This window comes from Schistocerca nitens, chromosome 2, assembly GCF_023898315.1.
Source record: "Schistocerca nitens isolate TAMUIC-IGC-003100 chromosome 2, iqSchNite1.1, whole genome shotgun sequence".
NCBI lineage: Eukaryota > Metazoa > Arthropoda > Insecta > Orthoptera > Acrididae > Schistocerca > Schistocerca nitens.
In genome coordinates, this window is record NC_064615.1 from 1,180,294,947 (window position 1) to 1,180,314,732 (window position 19,786).

Sequence of the window (19,786 nt, forward strand, 5' to 3'; positions counted from 1 at the left end):
CAGTAACCTACCATCCCCATTCCCTCTACTCAACAGCTTCCAGAGGGCAGTGTACAAAGAGGGTGTGAACATACCATGCTTGATCACAGTGCTTACTTCATTACCCGAGCCATTTGGATCCTCCCCTCCACAAACAACTTTTCTAAACTGCGCAGCTGGAAGTTTTCCTTACAACACATCCTCCACTTCCAAAATCCTCCCCCCAACCCATACATCTTCCCCACCCCCTCCAGACTCTTGTTTCCATTCTCCGTGACAGTTGCATTCTAGCCTGAGCTTTTGAAGATGGTGGTTATGTGTTCATTATGTGTGCTTGCTCATGTGAATGAATGTGTGTTTGTTTCCTTTTCTGAAGAAGGCTTTGGCCAAATCCTCACAGAATTTCATGGTAGCTCACTATCTGCAGCAAATTCCCCAGAATTTATTGGGGCACCCAGGTTCTGAGCAGAGTTGAATGTATGAACCAGAGACTTCGAAAGTTCTGTGAGAAGCTATTCTCCAATGTTCTAGACTTGCAATGTAGGGCTGGAAACTGTAGAGTTAAAAACTGTAGCATCTTTCTAAATAGATGAGAGTTGAACATCAGCAGTGTAGCTGACTGTGAGTGGGGTGCACACAATTGCTTTATAGATTAGTTGACTCTTCAATCACTCCAGTTAATGATAGCCGTAAAAGACCCAGAAGTATCACTGATAGATCTAATGTAATGCTCTCCATAGGCAAGAGTATTAAAATTTTAGTAGTTAATTGCTGAAGCATTCACAGTGAAATGCCTAAGTTTGAAGTGTGCCTAGAAAGCAGCAGAGCTTATGATACTGGACATAGAAAGCTGGCTAAATTGCCACCACTTTGATGTTTGGGACAAATCAAAGTGTATATGGAACAGATATAATAATGGAAAATCAAGGTGGTGCATTTGTTGCAGCAGAGAAACAACTGAGATCTACAGAGATAGAAACTGATGCTGCACATGAGCTTGTATGTGCAAAACTGAGTATCATGGTTGGGTGAAAACTTGTAACTGGATATTCCTGTGAAACTACCAGAGTCACCCCAGATGTTACTGCAAATTTTAGAAAAAACTCAGTTTGCTGGTATTTATGTTCCCCAATGACACTCTCATCATTGATGATTTAAATCATCCAATAATTCATTGGTATAATTACAATACTGTAAATGCTGGTCATGGCAGGATGTCCTCCAAAACATTAATAAATGCCTTCTGAAAATTACCTAGAATGTTGGTCATAAATCTGTTCATGATGGAAATATTTTACACATAAAAGATACAAAAACAGATCTGATTTCTCCAGACTATCCAGACTGAAACTGGTATCAGTGACCATGGTGTAATATTTTGGAAAATTGTGGTAAGTTCCTATGGGACCAAACTTCAGGTCATCAATCCCTAGGCTCACACACTACTTGATATAACTTATGCTAAGAACAGCACACACCCATGCCCGAGGGATATCTCGAACTACCAACAGGGGGAGCCACGTGAACCGAGGCAAGATGCCTCAGACCACTTGGCTATCCCGTGCTGCAACCATGAGGCAACTGTAGCAAAAATTATTACTAAAGTATGAAAGGTAGCAAAAAACAAGTAGGAAGAATAACATGTTCAGTAAGTTAGATAGAGAGCCAGTCATGTCATAACTTAAAGAAGAAGTCAAAATACTTCCCTCAGGACAGGGACATGTAGAGGAATTGAGGCTCAAATTTAGAAGAATAGCTGACCATGCACTGGGCAGACATGGAAGTAGTATAACTGTTCAGGAATTGAAGCTCAAATTTAGGAGACAAGCACTGGACAACATGTAAGTAGTAGAACTATTCATAATGTGTGTGCCGCTCCATGGTATACAGTCACTGTGATTACAGCACAAGTATACAACAAAGCATATGGTTACAGGCAAAGAAATGCTAAATGAAACACTGTTGGCTCTTAAAAAAGAAAGATGTGAAGCTATTATAACTACACTAGCAGTATCTTATCAAAAGACCTCTCATGAAACCTGAAGAAATTCTGGTCATTTCTACAGTCTGTCTGTGGCTCAGAGGTTGGTGTCCAGACACTCACAGATTGAAATGAGAACTAAAGACGTGGGTAGCAAAGCGAAGGCATAAATGTTCAATGTGATAGGGTCTGCAGCTGCGATGAATTTTTTTTAAATATTTCATGATGGCTTCAGCTGCCATTCTCTTTATTTCATGAACAATTGTATAATTTCAGCCTTAGGACATTTTCAAGTGTTTTATGGATGATTTTTCAGTATTAAATTATGCCATGTATGTTGTTGCCCCTATGACTCCATGTTATGCTCATAAAATAAATCTGAAATGTTTCACGATTTTTTAGGAGTACATGCTCCTAAAACAGCATAAAACATCTCATCATAAGAGCAATGACATACGTGGCATAACTTACTACTACAAAATTATCCGTGGCCGTGCGGTTAAAGGCACTGCAGTCTGGAACCGCAAGACCGCTACGGTCGCAGGTTCGAATCCTGCCTCGGGCATGGATGTTTGTGATGTCCTTAGGTTAGTTAGGTTTAACTAGTTCTAAGTTCTAGGGGACTAATGACCTCAGCAGTTGAGTCCCATAGTGCTCAGAGCCATTTGAACCAACCAAAATTATCCATAAAATATTTGAAAATGGCCTAAGGCCAAAACTGTACAATTGTACATAAAATAAAGAGAATGCTAGCTGAAGACATCATGGAATCTTTCAAGAAAGCATAAATACTGAACTCCATTTCCAAAACATCCTTTATTGATGAAGTTGCAGGTTACTGCCACTAAAAAAATGACTGACGAAGATATTAGTGGTTACAAATAGCTAAAAATGCTGAAATTAAACTATGCTCCAGTTTATGATGGAATCCAATTCTGCACATATTTTTTCAGCTGACTTAGCTCTCATTTTAACAACAGTATACAACAGATTTCTTGAATAAAAATCTGTGCCTAGTGACAGAAAGCAAGCACAGGTCATACTAGTCTACAACAACGACAGCAAAAGTGATCAACAAAGCTACCTTCCAATCTCATCTGTTGCAGAATCCCAGAACATATTCTGACATCAAACAGTTGAAGTATCTCGAACAGAATGCCCTCCATGTCAGCCAGCATGAATTCCAAAATATGAAACCCAGCTCACACTTTTCTCACTTACTTCTGACTTACAAAAAGTGTTTTACTGTGTACCTAAACAAGATTTATTAAAAAAAAGTATGATTATATTGGGTACCAAACTAAATTTGTGAATGAAGTGAGGATTTCTTGGCAGGGAGGACATATCATGTCATCGACAGCATCAGATGTAACCTCAAGCATGCCAGACACAATGGATTGGATCCTTGTTGTTCATGTCATATAGCACTGATCTGGCAGACAGTTTTAATAGTAACTGCCTCAGTTTTAAGATGATGCAGTTGCCTATAATGAAATGCTACCTGAAAATGTTGCACAGCTGTCCAGTTTGAGCTAGATAAGATTTGAAAGTAGTGCAAAGGTCAGAAACCTATTTTAAATGTTGAAACATGTACACTGCACACTGTCATATCCTTAGCTGAAAAGCGTCCTGTGAATAATATTAAAAATTAGTAAGAATACTGATGGAACTGTTAGAGTGTCAGGAGGAGCCACAAGTGCTGCACATGTTGGACAATTGGAGCTGGCTTGGGCAGCCTACTGTGAAAATGTCAAGCAGTTGGGCTACAGGAGCCATAAGAGAGACTCAAGAGGCCTGTAGACATAAGGGCTAAGTTATTTAACAGCATTAGTGAGCAAAGATCTTTGACCGTTAAGATAAATTAGATGACAGAATTAATGAACCAAACGCCTTAGGCAATAATTGCAAGTTGGTGAACTAAGCTGTGGCAGAAAAAGAGAAGGGAGCTTGTGGCGGAGACAACTATATGCCATGAAAACCCACTGGAAGGATTAGGATGAATTTGGTGGCCCCATAGAGAAAAGCTTTCTATTTCCTTCACACAGCCTCTGAAAGATAATGAAAGAATAAGAAAGTAATATAACCAATGAAGCCTTAGATGCTACATCAAGTCAGGGACTGGCAGCGTCTATGGGGAAGGGTAAACAAAATTCTAGGACCTGGGGTCCAGTGAGAGATTCGTAGCAGACAGTAACAGAGAGGAGGAGACAGCGTCATCGGAGATAGGCATGGGCAGAGGCAGAAAGAGTGTCAGTCTGTTATTGCTGGGATGGAATTACATAGCTGCAAGGCTCTCTTGATCCTGTATTGAGACAAGGGTTTCAGTTAGGATAGATGGAACAGTGATAGGCAGAATAAATTTCAATGTTAATTATTTCTTTTGAGTGCTTATACTCCTCATCATCCTCCCATCTTCTACATCCACATCAGGGAATTTACATCAGGGAATTTACATCAGACAATCAATTCTCCTCCTCAGTTTGGTCAACTGAATGAATTCCCTGTACCACAAACCTCTGTTGCTCAGTCCCATGCAAAAAACACACCAGGTCGTGACAACATCACACTATGCAGATAGGTAGTATCGTTGAGTATAGTGTCAGAGAGTAAATATGAGCAAAATAACATGTAACTGACATATATGATTAAAAAACACAATCCTCTCCAATAATTTGTGTAAAATCTGTCTAAGTGAAGGAAATCAGATGTACAATACAAGGTTTACACAATAATTTACGGTAATGAATTCATTAGTTCTTAAGAAATCAAAGGTGTGTAACAGAAAGTAAAAACTTATCAAAAAATTGAAATTCATATCTAAGTACAAGGTAATTGAGCTGTTTTCCAACATGCTATGAGTACAAATTATTCATTCAAAACACACATTTTTGAGAGATCATCCTTTATGTCACCCAGAAAAAAAAAACAAAAATTGATGAACATGTTAAATTAAACCAAAAACATCACAGCAGCTAAGAGGTTAAACCGTAAGAATAAATGCGGAAATCTGCTTAATAACATACTTTGTCACCATTGCTGTTATTGTTTAATGCTTTTCTTGTAAGTCACACTTCATATGCTCACCACCGTTAAAGTGTTATTTTAGGCTTGATGAGAGAATTTAGGCTTGATGAGAGAAACAGAGACTTGAAAAAATGAGTTTACTCCCCCAATTGACATTACAAGCTTATCAGAAGTCAACCCATTGAATTTCTGTACATTGTGTAAAATGTAAATTTGTAGGAAAGCTCGGGTGCTACAGTTTTGCTTCATGCGCTCTATCACTGTTGCCAATCTTTACAATCTACAATGTGTGATGCCCAGTATATACATGAGTAGTGTATGTAGGTCTTGCAACTGTATCATGTCATATTTGAACTTGAAAGTCTTTAAAATGTGCTGTTGCAAAACCTTAATTCTGCTTCTGTGTGACATTTCTGTCATAGCACATGATCTGCACAAAAAGAATGGGGCTTTCAGCATTTTACAAAATGCTTTCACGCCTACCTGCACTCCTATCGCTAAAGGGTCACTTCCCCTCACCACACATCCAGTAGGTGAGCTCATTTTACATGTCTTAGTGTGGGGTGATGGCTGAAATGGCTATTGGGTGACTTAGCAAGTCACCAACCAACAAGACTTCACTAGCCGGAAATGGGTGATGTTTCTGCAATTGCGACCAAGCATAAACATTGAGACTCAGTGTTTGAATTTCAAAGGTTGATGATTGATATTGTTCCTGAATATAGTACATTGGCAATACATGCAAAAATATGAGAGGTAGTTATAAGTGGCACAAGAAAAGATGGTGGCTGAGCCCCTTCGTCATATATTGGCTCAGTCCAGAAAACTTCATGTCAACTGCCAGTAACCCATGAAGCCTACTTACAATGTTTCAAGAACCAGTACTAAGTGAAGACTCAAACACTTCTATATGTCTTGATCACATATTTCTGAGTGAATTTAACTGCTAAAATTTTCCTGGTTTATTTACTGCGCCTTACACATTTTGGCTTTTGCCACTTTCAAAGGCTGCAAAAATACATAAACTGGTATCAGTGAATGAACATCATGGTAATACCATAAAGTGTAAATTGTACAGCAAAATAAAGCACTCACCATGCACACATAATATCACCCATCCATAACAAGCCAAAGAGATTTGTCCAATATGAATACAAAGTATCTAGTCAACCTTAAGTTGTGACAAGCAAGTGTGTATTGATTTTACACTAAAGTGTTGGAGTGAAGTGGAGAAAATCACTAGGTGGTATTCCAGTTGTGGGGATACAACATCATTTTTGAGACAGGAAAAATAATGATTTTTTTTTCTTTTTTTTTAGAATAGAATTTTCTTTTATTTGCCTTATAGTATTTTTCAAACAATTGGCTTCATGAAAGTTTACAATGGAGTACAGTTAAGCACAATAAACACTTACGTACACAGAAGTATTTAGTTTATTTAAGAATTGAAAACATTTCTTTATCACTTATTAAAAACTTATAATGAGTATTTCCTCGGAATTCTTCAATTGTATAGGATTCACTGCATTTTAACCAATTTTGCAAGACACTCTTGAATTTATTAAATGGGGCTGTACGAGCTGAGTATAGTAACTTATTTAAAAAATTTATGCCCAAATGTTTATAGTCATTATGGACAACAGCTAGCCTTGAGAAAGGAAAATACAACAAGCGACTATTTCTGGTATTGTGTGTGTGTACATCACATCTCGTGCTGAATTTGTCCAGATTTTCTTTAGCATACATTAAACAGTTATATATGTACATGCAAGGTACTGTCATTACACCGAGATATTTAAAGTGGTTTCTGCAGGAATCTCTGGGTGCTAATCCTAGTATACATCTGATGGCCTTCTTTTGCCATCTGAAAATACATTTAGCCCCTGCGGAATTACCCCAGAGCCAAATTCCATACTCCAGATGGGAATGGAAGAAAGCAAAATATGAGTGGAGTAACAGCTGTTTGCTCACACTGTTTCTCAATTTGTACAGTAAAAAAAAAACACACACAGGCTAGTTTGTTGCACAGGTGATTGGTGTGTTCTTCCCAGGAGAGTTATTGGTCTATGTGCAATCCAAGTAGTTTCACTGCATTATTTTTACTTTTTGTAGCTTTTAGATTAAAAATTAATTCTTCTGTTTTTGTATTGTTTATGCACAGTTGTTTAGCCTGACACCAGTGACCAGTCATTTGCATTATTTCTATTTTGTTATCCAGCACAGTTTGTAAATTGTCACCCAAGATTATTAGTGCTATATCATCAGCATACAGTATATTCTTATATGATATACAATTCGAGAAATCGTTAATATAGACAATGAACAGGAAAGGCCCAAGAACCGAGCCGTGGGGTAGTCCTTCTTTTATAGGGAGTATTGCTGATCTCTGTTTATTTGCATATACAAGCTGTAACCTATGGCTTACATAAGATTTGAGTAAGGTGAGTGGTATATCTTCAATGCCATAGTATTCTAACTTTTTAATCATTATGTCATGAGACACTGAATCAAATGCTTTGCTTAAATCAATGTGTTCCAGATATATGCAGCCTCTTTTCATATGCTTCATATACATTGTTCACCAAAGCTTCAATTGCTTTTACAGTTGCTAGGTGAGGCCTGAATCCAAACTGCTGTTCATTTAATAGTTTGTTGCTTTCAAAATAGCTGTATAGCTGCATATGCATGCAATTTTCAATTATTTTGGATATCATTGGTACTCTTGATATGGGTCTGTAGCTGTTTAGGAGGTTTTTATCACCTTTTTTATACATAGGTAGTGTAACTGTGAGCTTAAGACATTCTGGAAAAATTGCTTCATCTAGTACTCTGTTTGACAGTGAGAGAAGTGGCATTTTGATTTCCATTGCTATACGCTTTATGATGAAATTACTGAGTCCATAACAGTCTTCTGTTTTGGAATTACTTAGTTTGTTTATCAATTTGCAAATGTCATTTAGGGTGATAGGGGTCCAAGTAAATTTCTCACTAGTCTGTTTTGTATGGATGAGTAGTGCTTCTGCATCTATGGTAGAATTATTGAGTGGAGTGGTAGTGGCACTATCTACAAAATAATCATTGAGTGTATCACAGTCTATAGGGATGTTGTTTTCTTTATGGGTTATTATTCATTTCCTGTTTTAGCCTATGGCATTCCAGGCTGCTTTACATTTATTTTTGGAATTCAAAATGTATTCATCATTTGCATTGCACTGAGCCCCTTTTATTTCTAATTCGTAAAGTTTTCTCATATTTAGGTAATTTGCCTTGTCTTGATCACTTTTATTAGACTTATTCTTCAGAATTAGAAGTAGTATCTTAAGTTTGTTAAGTTTTGGAGTATACTACTTGTTAGTACGACATTGCTTATGTGTATTATTAAGATGTTGTCTTTTGGTTACAGTGAGGCATGTCTATTCTACAATGTGCTTAATTTCTGCGAGGAAAATAGTAAAGCATTTATCAGTTGCCTTATTATTATTAATTTTATGAGACCAATCAATTTCCTGTAACTCATTAATCATGTTGTTTACGTTGGATTCTCCTAGAAGTCTATATGTCACTTGTCTTTCTTTAGTGTTGAGTTTTGAATTTTCTATTCGAAGCCATAGTCCTGCATGATCTGATATTCCTAATTCTATTACGTCACATTCAAGAGTATCTTTATATACATTACTAATTATGTTATCAAGACATGCATTCTGTGTGGTGGGATTTTCATTAAGACAATAATAGTTTAATGACTTCAAAGAATTAACCATATAGATAACATTTTTCTTCTTTGCCCTTATATCTATGTTAATATCACCTACAATTATAATTTTATGTTGTTTATATTTGGACAACTGAAAAATTAGTGTGTTAATTTTTTCTGTAAATATTATTTCATCAGAACTTGGAGTTCGATACACTGACACAATTACAATCTTTTGTGCATGTATTACCATACCGGCTACTTCAAATATGCCTTCAAGGCACATTTTGCTAAGGTCTACTACTGAATAATCTAAATCTAATTTGCTTTTAACGTAGATTGAGACTCCACCATGTGAAATGCTTCTTCTGCAATAGCTAGTAACTAGCAAATATCCTGGAGGATCACACAAGTCTATTTCAGACTATTTCATCCAGTGTTCTTTGATACACAATAAACTGGAGTTAATTTTATCAAGCCAGTACTGCAGTTTGCTGATTTTACCACGAAGTGATTGTACATTTATCTGTAGAAGAACATTGTTATCTGCACAGAAAGGTATTTTGATGTCACAAGGTGTTGCATGTTCATTTATTTTCACCGATTGATCTAAAACAACACAGTTATCTGAATTAATTACTTTGCTGCAGTTTTCCCTTAACGTGGTTTCTACCCTTCCTTCCCCTGTAAAGTGTGATGCCTAAGAAAGGAGGTCCATAAGTGACCCCAGAAATAGTGTCTTTTTAAAACTAGACAGTTACGTTCTTGAATTTCATTTATAATTTTGATTACCTCATGACAAAGAAATTTTTTATCCTGGTAATTCAGATGCTCATCGTGTTCAGTGTGCAGATTTTTTGCCAGTCTGTTAATATCTACTACATTGCATTTTGCGTAAGTAGAGCATAATTGTTTTATTCTGGTGTTGGTTTTGTGGATTTCTTTATTCACACACGCATTGTACATGAGGTCGTGTCTATGAGGTATCGTCACTACAACAAAGTTTTTGTTCATATTTTCGTTTAAAAAATCCCTCAAACCTGTTATGCACAATCCGGCTTTGTTATGACCTACATCATTGGCACCCATCACACAAACGATGTCACTGTTCTTCAGTGTATTCCCGTGTTCTGAGACACCTTCAATAATGTTTTTGGTCATCGCGCCGGGTTTCATGATGCCAGTTGCACCCAAATCTGTATTCACTTCCTGTAAAATAGTAGCTTGATTTCTCCCATGATTATCCACTAGAAAAGAACATTGCATTTCTTTGCCTGCTGCCTACGATTGCTGGTGATTTTGATTTTACCGTTTGCCATTTTAATTTGATTTTCCGGTTGGATGTAATGTTCATTTTCAATGTTTACAAAGTTGCTGCTGTATTCTGATAAAACACTGAACCTATTTTCAATGTTTACGAAGTTGCTGCTGTCTTCCGATAAAACACTGAACCAATTTGTGCATACACGACCGGTTTTGTTTGATGAATTTTGTTGAGAGAAGGTTACTTTTTTAGTCGCTAGGCAGTTCTTGAGAAACAGGGAAAATGTTTCAATGGTTTACACACTTTAGATCAGTATCTTCACTTGGAACTGTGTTTGAATTATTAACACACTTCTGGCCATTATAGGCATTATTTTCCACTATTGCACTGTGATGGTTTGTGTACAGGAGCTTCAAATTATTAGTAGTTTTCCGTATTGCATTTTTACCTGGTATTTTGCTTGATGCCGTTGTTTGTAACTCGTGGTTTTTGTTTTTGAGATTAGTGAGTTCTTGTGTCAGAGTAGGGTCAGAGTGCTTTTTCTGGAGACTTCTTAAACCTTCATTTATCCTCTTGATTTCGCCTTGACACTTTTCGCATGCACCACTTTTTACAATGTAACTGTAACTTTTAGAAGCACTAATATTGTTCACATTTGCACTTGACGCCATCTTGGAGATACTATGTACAATTAACAAAAATAGTAAGCATTAACAGACAATTTTCCTTAGTTCATCTATTAAATTATATATATATATATATATATATATATATATATATATATATATATATATATATATATATATATAACAGAGGGAAACATTCCACGTGGAAAAAATATATTAAAAAGAAAGCGCTTTTGTTTGGTAAGTCTCATCATCTTTCTTTTTATATATATATATATATATATATATATATATATATATATATATATATATATATATAAAAACAAAGATGATGTAACTTATCAAATGAAAACACTGGCATGTTGATAGACACACAAACAAACACAAACATACACACAAAATTCAAGCTTTCGCAACCAACGGTTGCTTCATCAGGAAAGAGGGAAGGAGAGGGAAAGACGAAAGGCTGTGGGTTTTAAGGGAGAGGGTAAGGAGTCATTCCAATCCCGGGAGTGGAAAGACTTACCTTAGGGGGGAAAAAAGGACAGGTATACACTTGCACACACACACATATCCATCTGCACATACACAGACACAAGCAGACATTTGTAAAGGCAAAGAGTTTTGGCAGAGATATCAGTCGAGGTGGAAGTACAGAGGCAAAGATGTTATTGAATAACAGTTGAGGTATGAGCGGCGGCAACTTGAAATTAGCAGAGGTTGAGGCCTGGTGGGTAATGGGAACAGAGGATATACTGAAGGGCAAGTTCCCATCTACGGAGTTCTGACAGGTTGGTGTTAGTGGGAAGTATCCAGATAACCCAGACACTGTGCCAAGATGTGCTGGCCGTGCACCAAGGCATGTTTAGCCATAGGGTGATCCTCATTACCAACAAACACTGTCTGCCTGTGTCCATTCATGCGAATGGACAGTTTGTTGCTGGTCATTCCCACATAGAAAGCTTCACAGTGTGGGCAGGTCTGTTGGTAAATCACGTGGGTGCTTTCACACGTGGCTCTGCCTTTGACCGTGTATACCTTCCGGGTTACAGGACTGGAGTAGGTGGTGGTGGGAGGGTGCATGGGACAGGTTTTACACCCGGGGCGGTTACAAGGGTAGGAGCCAGAGGTAATGAAGGTGGTTTGGGGATTTCATAGGGATGAACCAAGATGTTACGAAGGTTAGGTGGATGGCGGAAAGACACTCTTGGTGGAGTGGGGAGGATTTCATGAAGGATGGATCTCATTTCAGGGCAGGATTTGAGGAAGTCGTATCCCTGCTGGAGAGCCACATTCAGAGTCTGATCCAGTCCCGGAAAGTATCCTGTCACAAGTGGGTACTTTTGGGGTTCTTCTGTGGGAGGTTCTGGGCTTGAGGGGATGTGGAAGTGGCTCTGGTAATTTGCTTCTGTACCAGGTTGGGAGGGTAGTTGCGGCACCTGTCATTCAACAACATCTTTGCCTCAGTACTTCCGCCTCGACTGACATCTCTGCCCAAGCTCTTTGCCTTTAAAATGCCTGCTTGTGTCTGTGTATGTGTGGATGGATGTGTGTGTGTGTGTGTGCGAGTGTATACCCGTCCTTTTTTTTCCCCCTAAGGTAAGTCTTTCTGCTCCCGGGATTGGAATGACTCCTTACCCTCTCCCTTAAAACCCACATCCTTTCGTCTTTCCCTCGCCTTCCCTCTTTCCTGATGAAGCAACCATTGGTTGTGAAAGCTTGAATTTTGTGGGTATGTTTGTGTTTGTTTGTGTGTCTATCAACATGCCAGCGCTTTCGTTTGGTAAGTTACACCATCTTTGTTTTTAGATAAATTTTTCCAACGTGGAATGTTTCCCTCTATTATATTCAAATAATATATTTAATTTTACATTATATGAAACAAGTGTAGGAGTTCACTGCATACGGTCAAAACTATAGGATGCTAGTGTTGGACAATGTGTGACGTAACAGACTACGAATGATGTGCAATTCAGAATCTAAGGAAATAGGTATGAGAAAATATAAATAAATATAATTTTTGTTTTATGATGTTCTCCATAAATCACGAAACATACAAATATTTCAAAAAATGTGTAAAAATATAAGACAAATATATGCAATAAAACCCAATTAGCAACATGTTGTACAACAATGATAAAATAACAGAAAATTCAAGGCTGAGGATATAAAACTCTTGGAAGCATATGTATGTACATATTCATTCCTGCTCGCAAACAATAAAGAAATTAAGCATCTATGCCAAAATACTGAATTTCATAAAACTTCATTTCTCAGACAACTGAAAAAAAAAAACTGCTCAAACATTTATTCACAATTAAAGACTAAATAGTTAATTTGATTATTTTTTTAATTTTTAATAAAAAATATCACTTTGATCTTTGATCAGGAACAAATGTTCAAGGATTTTTTCAGTTGTATAAAAAATGAAAATTTCTGAAATTCAGTGTTTTGGCATTGAAACTTATTTTCACTGCAAATTCTGAGCAGAAATGAATATATAATAAATGTATTTCCAAGAGTTTTCTATCCCCATCCTTGAACTTTGGTATTTTGCTCTTTGTTGTTCTTGTTGTACATAAACGATTTGCCAAACCTTCTGACAGTTGCAGAAACGGTGATGTTCGCTGATGACACTAGCACTTTTATAAAAGGATACACTGAGGATGATCAACAGCAGAGTGCCTCTAGGATAATAAATGAGACAGGAAAATGGTTTAGTGATAATTCTTTGATCATAAATAAGGATAAAACGGTACTGATTAATTTCATTAATATTAAAATTAAAGCTAGAAGAAGAGTAAAAGCTGAGTTAGAGAACTATGTTATTGCACAAGCTCCATGCACGAAATTCCTCAGTATATGGGTGGATGAGCACTTGAGATGGAAAAAGCATCTAGAAGTTTTGAGTAAAAAATTAAGTAAATGCTGCTATGTGCTAAGAATGCTTCAGGAATGCTGCAACACCGAATCATTGCTGTGTGTCTATTATGCTTACATGAACAGTTTGCTTAGATATGGTGTGATCTTCTGGGGAAATACAGGTATGTCAAAACAAGCTTTCAAACTTCAAAGAAGGGTTATTAGAATAATGCATGGGGTTCCTTGCAGAGTGTCATGCAGGGAAATATTTGAAGAATTTAAAATAATGACTCCTCCTAGCTTATACATCTGTGAATGTGTATGCTTTCTGAAAACTCACCAGGAATTTTCAACATTAAATAATCAGGTTCATAACCATGAAACAGGGAACAGGGATGATTTTCACATAGACACCCACAAAGGAGCACTCTCCCAAAAAAGTGTAAACTACCAGCCCAAAATACTTTTAGTGCATTGCCTATTACAATAAAGAAAATTAAAGAATTTCATAAATTCAAGGTAGATCTTAAACAATGTTTACTAAAACAAAGTTTTTATAGTGTTGAAGAATATCTGAATATGGAAAAGTAATATTATTTATATATACTGATATAAAATATTTGTATTTATTATCCAGGTTTTTGAAACAAATTAAAGATAAGAAACTATATTGTAATTGACTACATCCATACAATATATATTGTTAACAGATGAATAAATAGATTTATTTATTGATTGATTGTTTTCATTAGTTGCTGATTAGGTTTTATTGCCTATATTTCTATTATTTTTTAAATATTTTACACATTTTTAAATACCTGCATACTTTCTGCCTTGTGTATAACATCATAATTTGTTTTATATTTATTTACATTTTCTTATCAATGATTTTGGCCTTGTATACCTTCTTCCATAGATGCTGGATTGCATATCATTCACAGTCTACAATTTTGTAACAATTTTCCATTATGTCACCCTCTGTTATACACTAGCATTACCTAGTTTTGATTATATGCACTGAATTCCTACATTGACTTATATAATGTAAAATTAACCATATTGTGTAATAGACAGACAAAAGAAATGTGGCTGTTAATGCTTAGTATTTTCATTAATTGCAGAATATTTTTCTATTTCAAAAATTGTGATGCATCATAATCATCATGACTGCAATGCCACCTAGTGGCTTTCTTCACTTTACACTATCACTGTACTGTAAAATCAATTTGTACTTGCTCATCACTACTTAAGGTTGACTTCATATGCACAAATGATATTATATATTTCTGGTGAGTGCTTTATTTCACTGTGTAATGTTCATCTTTTAGTATTACCTTAATCTTTTCTCACTGATGACTTATTGTAGCCTTTGGAAATGGAGAAAGCCACAAGGTGTACATGAATAAATACTGTGGTCAAGACATATAAAAGTGTTTTAATGCAATCAATGGCCACACTATCTCACAGTGAATTTATGAAAATTACAGCTGTTATTAAGTGAAGAACTGAGAGAATATTTACAGCCCTCTACATATCATTCTCTTAAGGACTGTGAAGATACGGTTGGACCAATTACTTCACAAACAGTGGCATTTAAGCAGTTATTCTTTCCATGTTCCGTATTCAGTTGGATTGGGATGGTACACAAACATGTGGCACAACAATAAGTAATATCTGCCATGTGCTTCACAGTGGTTTGCAGAGTATATACATAGATGTAGATGACAATAACAGCAGTGGGAATAGATAAGCTTCAAGTCCAAGTGCTATCATTGTATATCTTCCAATTTGTGTACCTTTACGTTGTTATCCATCTGATAAACCAGGAAAATTTCACTCATGCAGTCGTTGTTCCCATATTAGCTAATAATCATTCCTCTTTTTGTGAATCTCAATATAACAATAACTGCATATCAAGTGTGTCTGTTCAGAGTGATGTATTTTTTAAGGTTGCCATTTAGCATCTGTATTGTGTGTTAAAAGGCTTACATAACCAGCAAAAGCAGCAACAAATCACAGATGTGACAACATACAGGGTGTGATTGGCATGCTGCACATGCTTGGAGTCTACAAAGACAGCTGCAAGTCTCAGCAGCAAGTTAATGAAGAACATCATAATGAGTGCAGAAAAACTATACAGTTCTGAGAAACTCACATACTAACTACTCAGCTACTTCCCAATAAGAGAAAAATATAAGAGGTGATTGTAACTGTACAGCAGTCTGCCAACATGGTAGGTCAGCAATAGACGACCTAAGGCCAACAGTCCTTATGAAGCCCTGACACAGTCGATGAATGACATTTTCAACCAAAAACCATTAAGTAGTATTTTATTAATGGACTAGTTTCAATCAAAAGACCATCTTCTAGCAAACAAACATCCTAAAACAGTAACAGCTTACATACTTTTTTTTTTGCATGGACATTGTCACAGTCAAATGCTATAAGTTTGTAAGGAGCTGGTCATAAGGTGAACTTTTTGTAGTTGATTATCACTGAAGTGAGCACTTACTTATTTCTATAACATGCAACAACTACTTCTGTTTCCAAATGATGGTACGAAGAAAGATTAGGGTATAACAGTCTATTGAGAAAGATGCTATTAGGTGTGGAACGCAAGCTCAGGATAGGAATTTCCTCTCAGTCTTTTCTCAACAGGAATTTCAGCATTCATCTTCAGAGCTTTAGGAAAACCTAAATCTTGATCTGCAGATGTGGATAAACCAATTCTGAGGGCAACATCAGTTTCCAATAATAAAATTTAATCCAGTTTTTTTCTCCTAAATGTACTGAATGAACGTGTCCTCTTTCTGTATGATAAAGTTGTGCTATATAATACTCTTTTTCTCCATCATTCTTATAATCAAAACTGTGTGACTATATCTGTTCTTTTCCATATTCAGTGTGTTATGAAGAGATCACTTTTCAAAAAAGATTACTGAATATTCTTTATCTGGTAAACTGTCTGTGTAACTGTTTAGGAGTTCATCTCACTGGGAGGAAAGTTTGCTAGTGATACTTTAGGCATCTCTATGACCATGAGAACCTCATAAATAACATCATCATCCAATTGTGTAAGTTCTCATATGCTGCACAATGCCCAGAAATTTCAGCTTGATTTCCGAGAAAAGGTGAAAGCCATGTCATCATAACTATTGTTGCTAGCAGATCAAACACGCCACAGTTTTACTACTGGTTCATTGGGCTGTACAATATTTTGATGAAGAGCCATGTTGCCGTAATTAGGTAAGCTGACAAAATGACCTGGGATAGCATGGCCAACTTACATTACATCCCCTCTCTCAACTGAGCACTCTCTATGTAATCTACATCCAAAGGCTCACATTCAAGGCCAAAGAGGTGATTGTGTTGGTGACTGTGACTGGGAACACCTAGTGTGGGGCCCTGGCTATGGAGGCATGTATGTAGGTACTCCATCTGCCCCGGCCACCAGCTTGCTGTGTTTATTGAATGCCTTCTTAATTAAACTCATTGCTGGTAATCAAGCCTTGCTGGGACTTTAGCTGCAGTTCCAGTTGTGAAACTCCTCTGGTGTGTACCTGTAAAGACAGTGTACCAATATTTTGACATTTGTGCTAAAATCCTGATGCTGTAATCATGTGAGTCCCAGACAAACAGTGCTTGGTGACTGCCAACTTGTCAGGACACATCAGTTGAGTGTGCTACTAGTATGCTATCATTTACCTTCAATGGTGCAAACTGTTTGTTCAACAAATGTTCTGCCACAATAGCACAGAACCTTGTATGCTCTAGCCTTCTGAAGACCAAAATCTGAGGTCCATTTGACACTATGAACAGACAGGACACACACACGCATTGTTCAACCAACTAATATGCCAGAAGAAACTGATGAACCTCAATGTTGCCAGTGCTTCCTAGCCAAGTCCCTAACAAATGATCATTATTTGCTTACATTAATAGTACTGATGAGCCATGAAGATTTTAAATGAGGTATTACCTGTAAGTAATGATGCAAAACAAGCTGTACAGCTGGTAGTTAGTAGTGAAAGCAACTAAAAAACTGAAGGTTAATGCAAAATGAAAAATACTTACTTCCTTTATTTCTGTTTCCTGATGGTGCATGAAAAAGACACCAAGATACATCATTATTAAAACAAATAGAAAATTTTCAACACATCCAAAAAGTAGATATATATTTCTTAAGTTACCTTGAACTGTCACATAATATGTAATCTCATCTTTCCCAAATATGTTTTCCACAGAGCATGTGTAATTCCCAGCATGTAAAGCTGTAACTGGACTGATGTAAAGCTGCCATTCATCATTAATTTTCACACTGCTGCCTTGTACTGGTTTTTCACTGTTTGGCAGAAAATTGTATTTTATCGGTTAGCGGTAATGTTCTTAAAATAAAGTCTCATAACATAGTCTTTGTCTTACATTACAATGTAAATTAGTGTTTTGAATTTATAGTTAAAAAAGTAATTCTAAAGCCACAACATGTTCCTGATGATCTTCTTTCTCAGGTTACCTTACATTCAGAAGGTTGTTGCATGCAGCGACTGTTATATTGACTTGTAAATAATAGATTTCAGCTATCAGTCGTCCTTTTTACATTTTATTGGAAGATATAGATTTCAGCTAGAAACTAGCCATTCTCAATGCACTATCATTTTTGATCAATGCATGTAATGCCTGTTGGTCGGGCTTCATCCACAGTTCATTGAATACAGTACTCAATGAACTGTGGATGAAGCCCGACCAACAGGCATTACATGTATTGATCAAAAATGATAGTGCATTGAGAATGGCCAGTTTCTAGCTGAAATCTAGATCTGCCAATAAAATTTAAAAAGGACAACTGATAGCAGAAATCAATTATTTACAAAACCTTCTTTCTGTTTGAAGTTCACAGTCTGTGATGTGCTTCATCATAAGGCCCTATTACTGAAAACTTATTGAAATAGATGTAAAACTTACAAAAACAGAAACTAATAAAATTTGCAGTGAAACAGGTAAAACACATCCAAGATAGATCCAATACCTAGCTTACTATTATAAATTAATCACTCTTTGTTGCTACAGGAATTCACATTTATTTCTGAGGTTGATAGAGCTCTTCCCAAAGAATGGCTGCATTTGGCATGATCTGGATCCCTGCATGTTTAAATATGAGCAATAAACATGGAACAATAACACCACATATACCTATTAGCACTCAAAAACCTCAAATAGATACTTGAAAAACAAGTATACACGTAATTTCAGAACTAGAATTTTTTTTTTTTTTTTTTTTAATTTGTGGTATGGACTATGGGAGCAAACTGCTGAGGTCATCAATCTCTAGGCTTACTGACTACTTAATCTAACTTAAAGTAACTTATGCTAAGGACAGACAACACACACACCCATGCCCAAGGCAGGACTCGGACCTCCGAAGGGGGGAGCCGCCCAAACCATGACAAGATGCCTCAGACCGCACGTCTACCCCCACGCAATGAACTAGAAAAGTGAATTGTAAAACAGAGGGGTTTCCTTACCCCAACAAAATAATTAATCTGATGTCAAACAGTCAAAACTTGAAACAAATGACAAACTAGGCAGTAGAGTTTTGCTCTCACATTCTACTGCTTGGATCTTTTGTTTATTTATTCATTCTTCTACTAATGAAATCAATGTGTGGTCTTGACCATGAACAACTGCAACTAGCAGGACAAAATTAGTACAATCATGTGGCCGGTCTATAAATATATCAGGGCATTATTGGGGAAAATGTTTTAGTCTGACAGCTAGTTAATAATCTATACTACAGCAATGAGCATCTGCAATGGGGGAAAGAGGGTAGACTTGGCCCTTGCAGTTTCTAGAGTACAGACCTTTTAATGTTTCCAAAATTCTTATTCATTTCTAAAAATAACAGTCTAAAGTGCAGATTCAGCACTAGTGAATGCAACAGAAAACATTGTGGATTTAGTAGGCATTACAAAGCTTGGCTTTGTTTGATTGTCAGGCTGTTCATGGGAGATTATGCCATTTCTTAGGTTAAGTCCCCACCTGTTCTCTGTCCCTTCCTTGCAAAGTCATTGTCAATGAGCATTTTCAACAGCCAGCACAAAGTAAAAATAGTTACACTATACCTGTCTGACATCCAACCTCAAATTCTCAGAAGGATAGCAATTTCCTATGCTGTACAACTCTGTCATCAAGTAGCTTAACTTTTGTCTGAGAATAAGTTTCCTGAGATTACTTTTTATAAAATTCTGAAGAAAATGGCCACTCTATTTATTTTCAATGTGTTCATTCATGTTTCATCTGTTGACACAAATACACCAATTAAACGAAGAAATACCATCTTATGCACTAGAATACAAAAA

The 19,786-nt window shown here is 36.5% G+C and overlaps 1 protein-coding gene across 1 annotated transcript in view; it reads right to left on the minus strand.

The window, feature by feature from the left end:
• The window catches only part of LOC126234823 (Down syndrome cell adhesion molecule-like protein Dscam2), a 299,567-nt gene that overhangs the window by 80,325 nt on the left and 199,456 nt on the right, over nt 1–19,786 (minus strand). The window contains exons 12-13 of the mRNA XM_049943568.1: nt 17,621–17,772; nt 17,505–17,522 (exon numbers count right to left, since the gene is read on the minus strand). Of these exons, the coding sequence (XP_049799525.1) occupies nt 17,505–17,522; nt 17,621–17,772 (170 nt within the window). The remainder of the gene's footprint in view (nt 1–17,504; nt 17,523–17,620; nt 17,773–19,786) is intronic.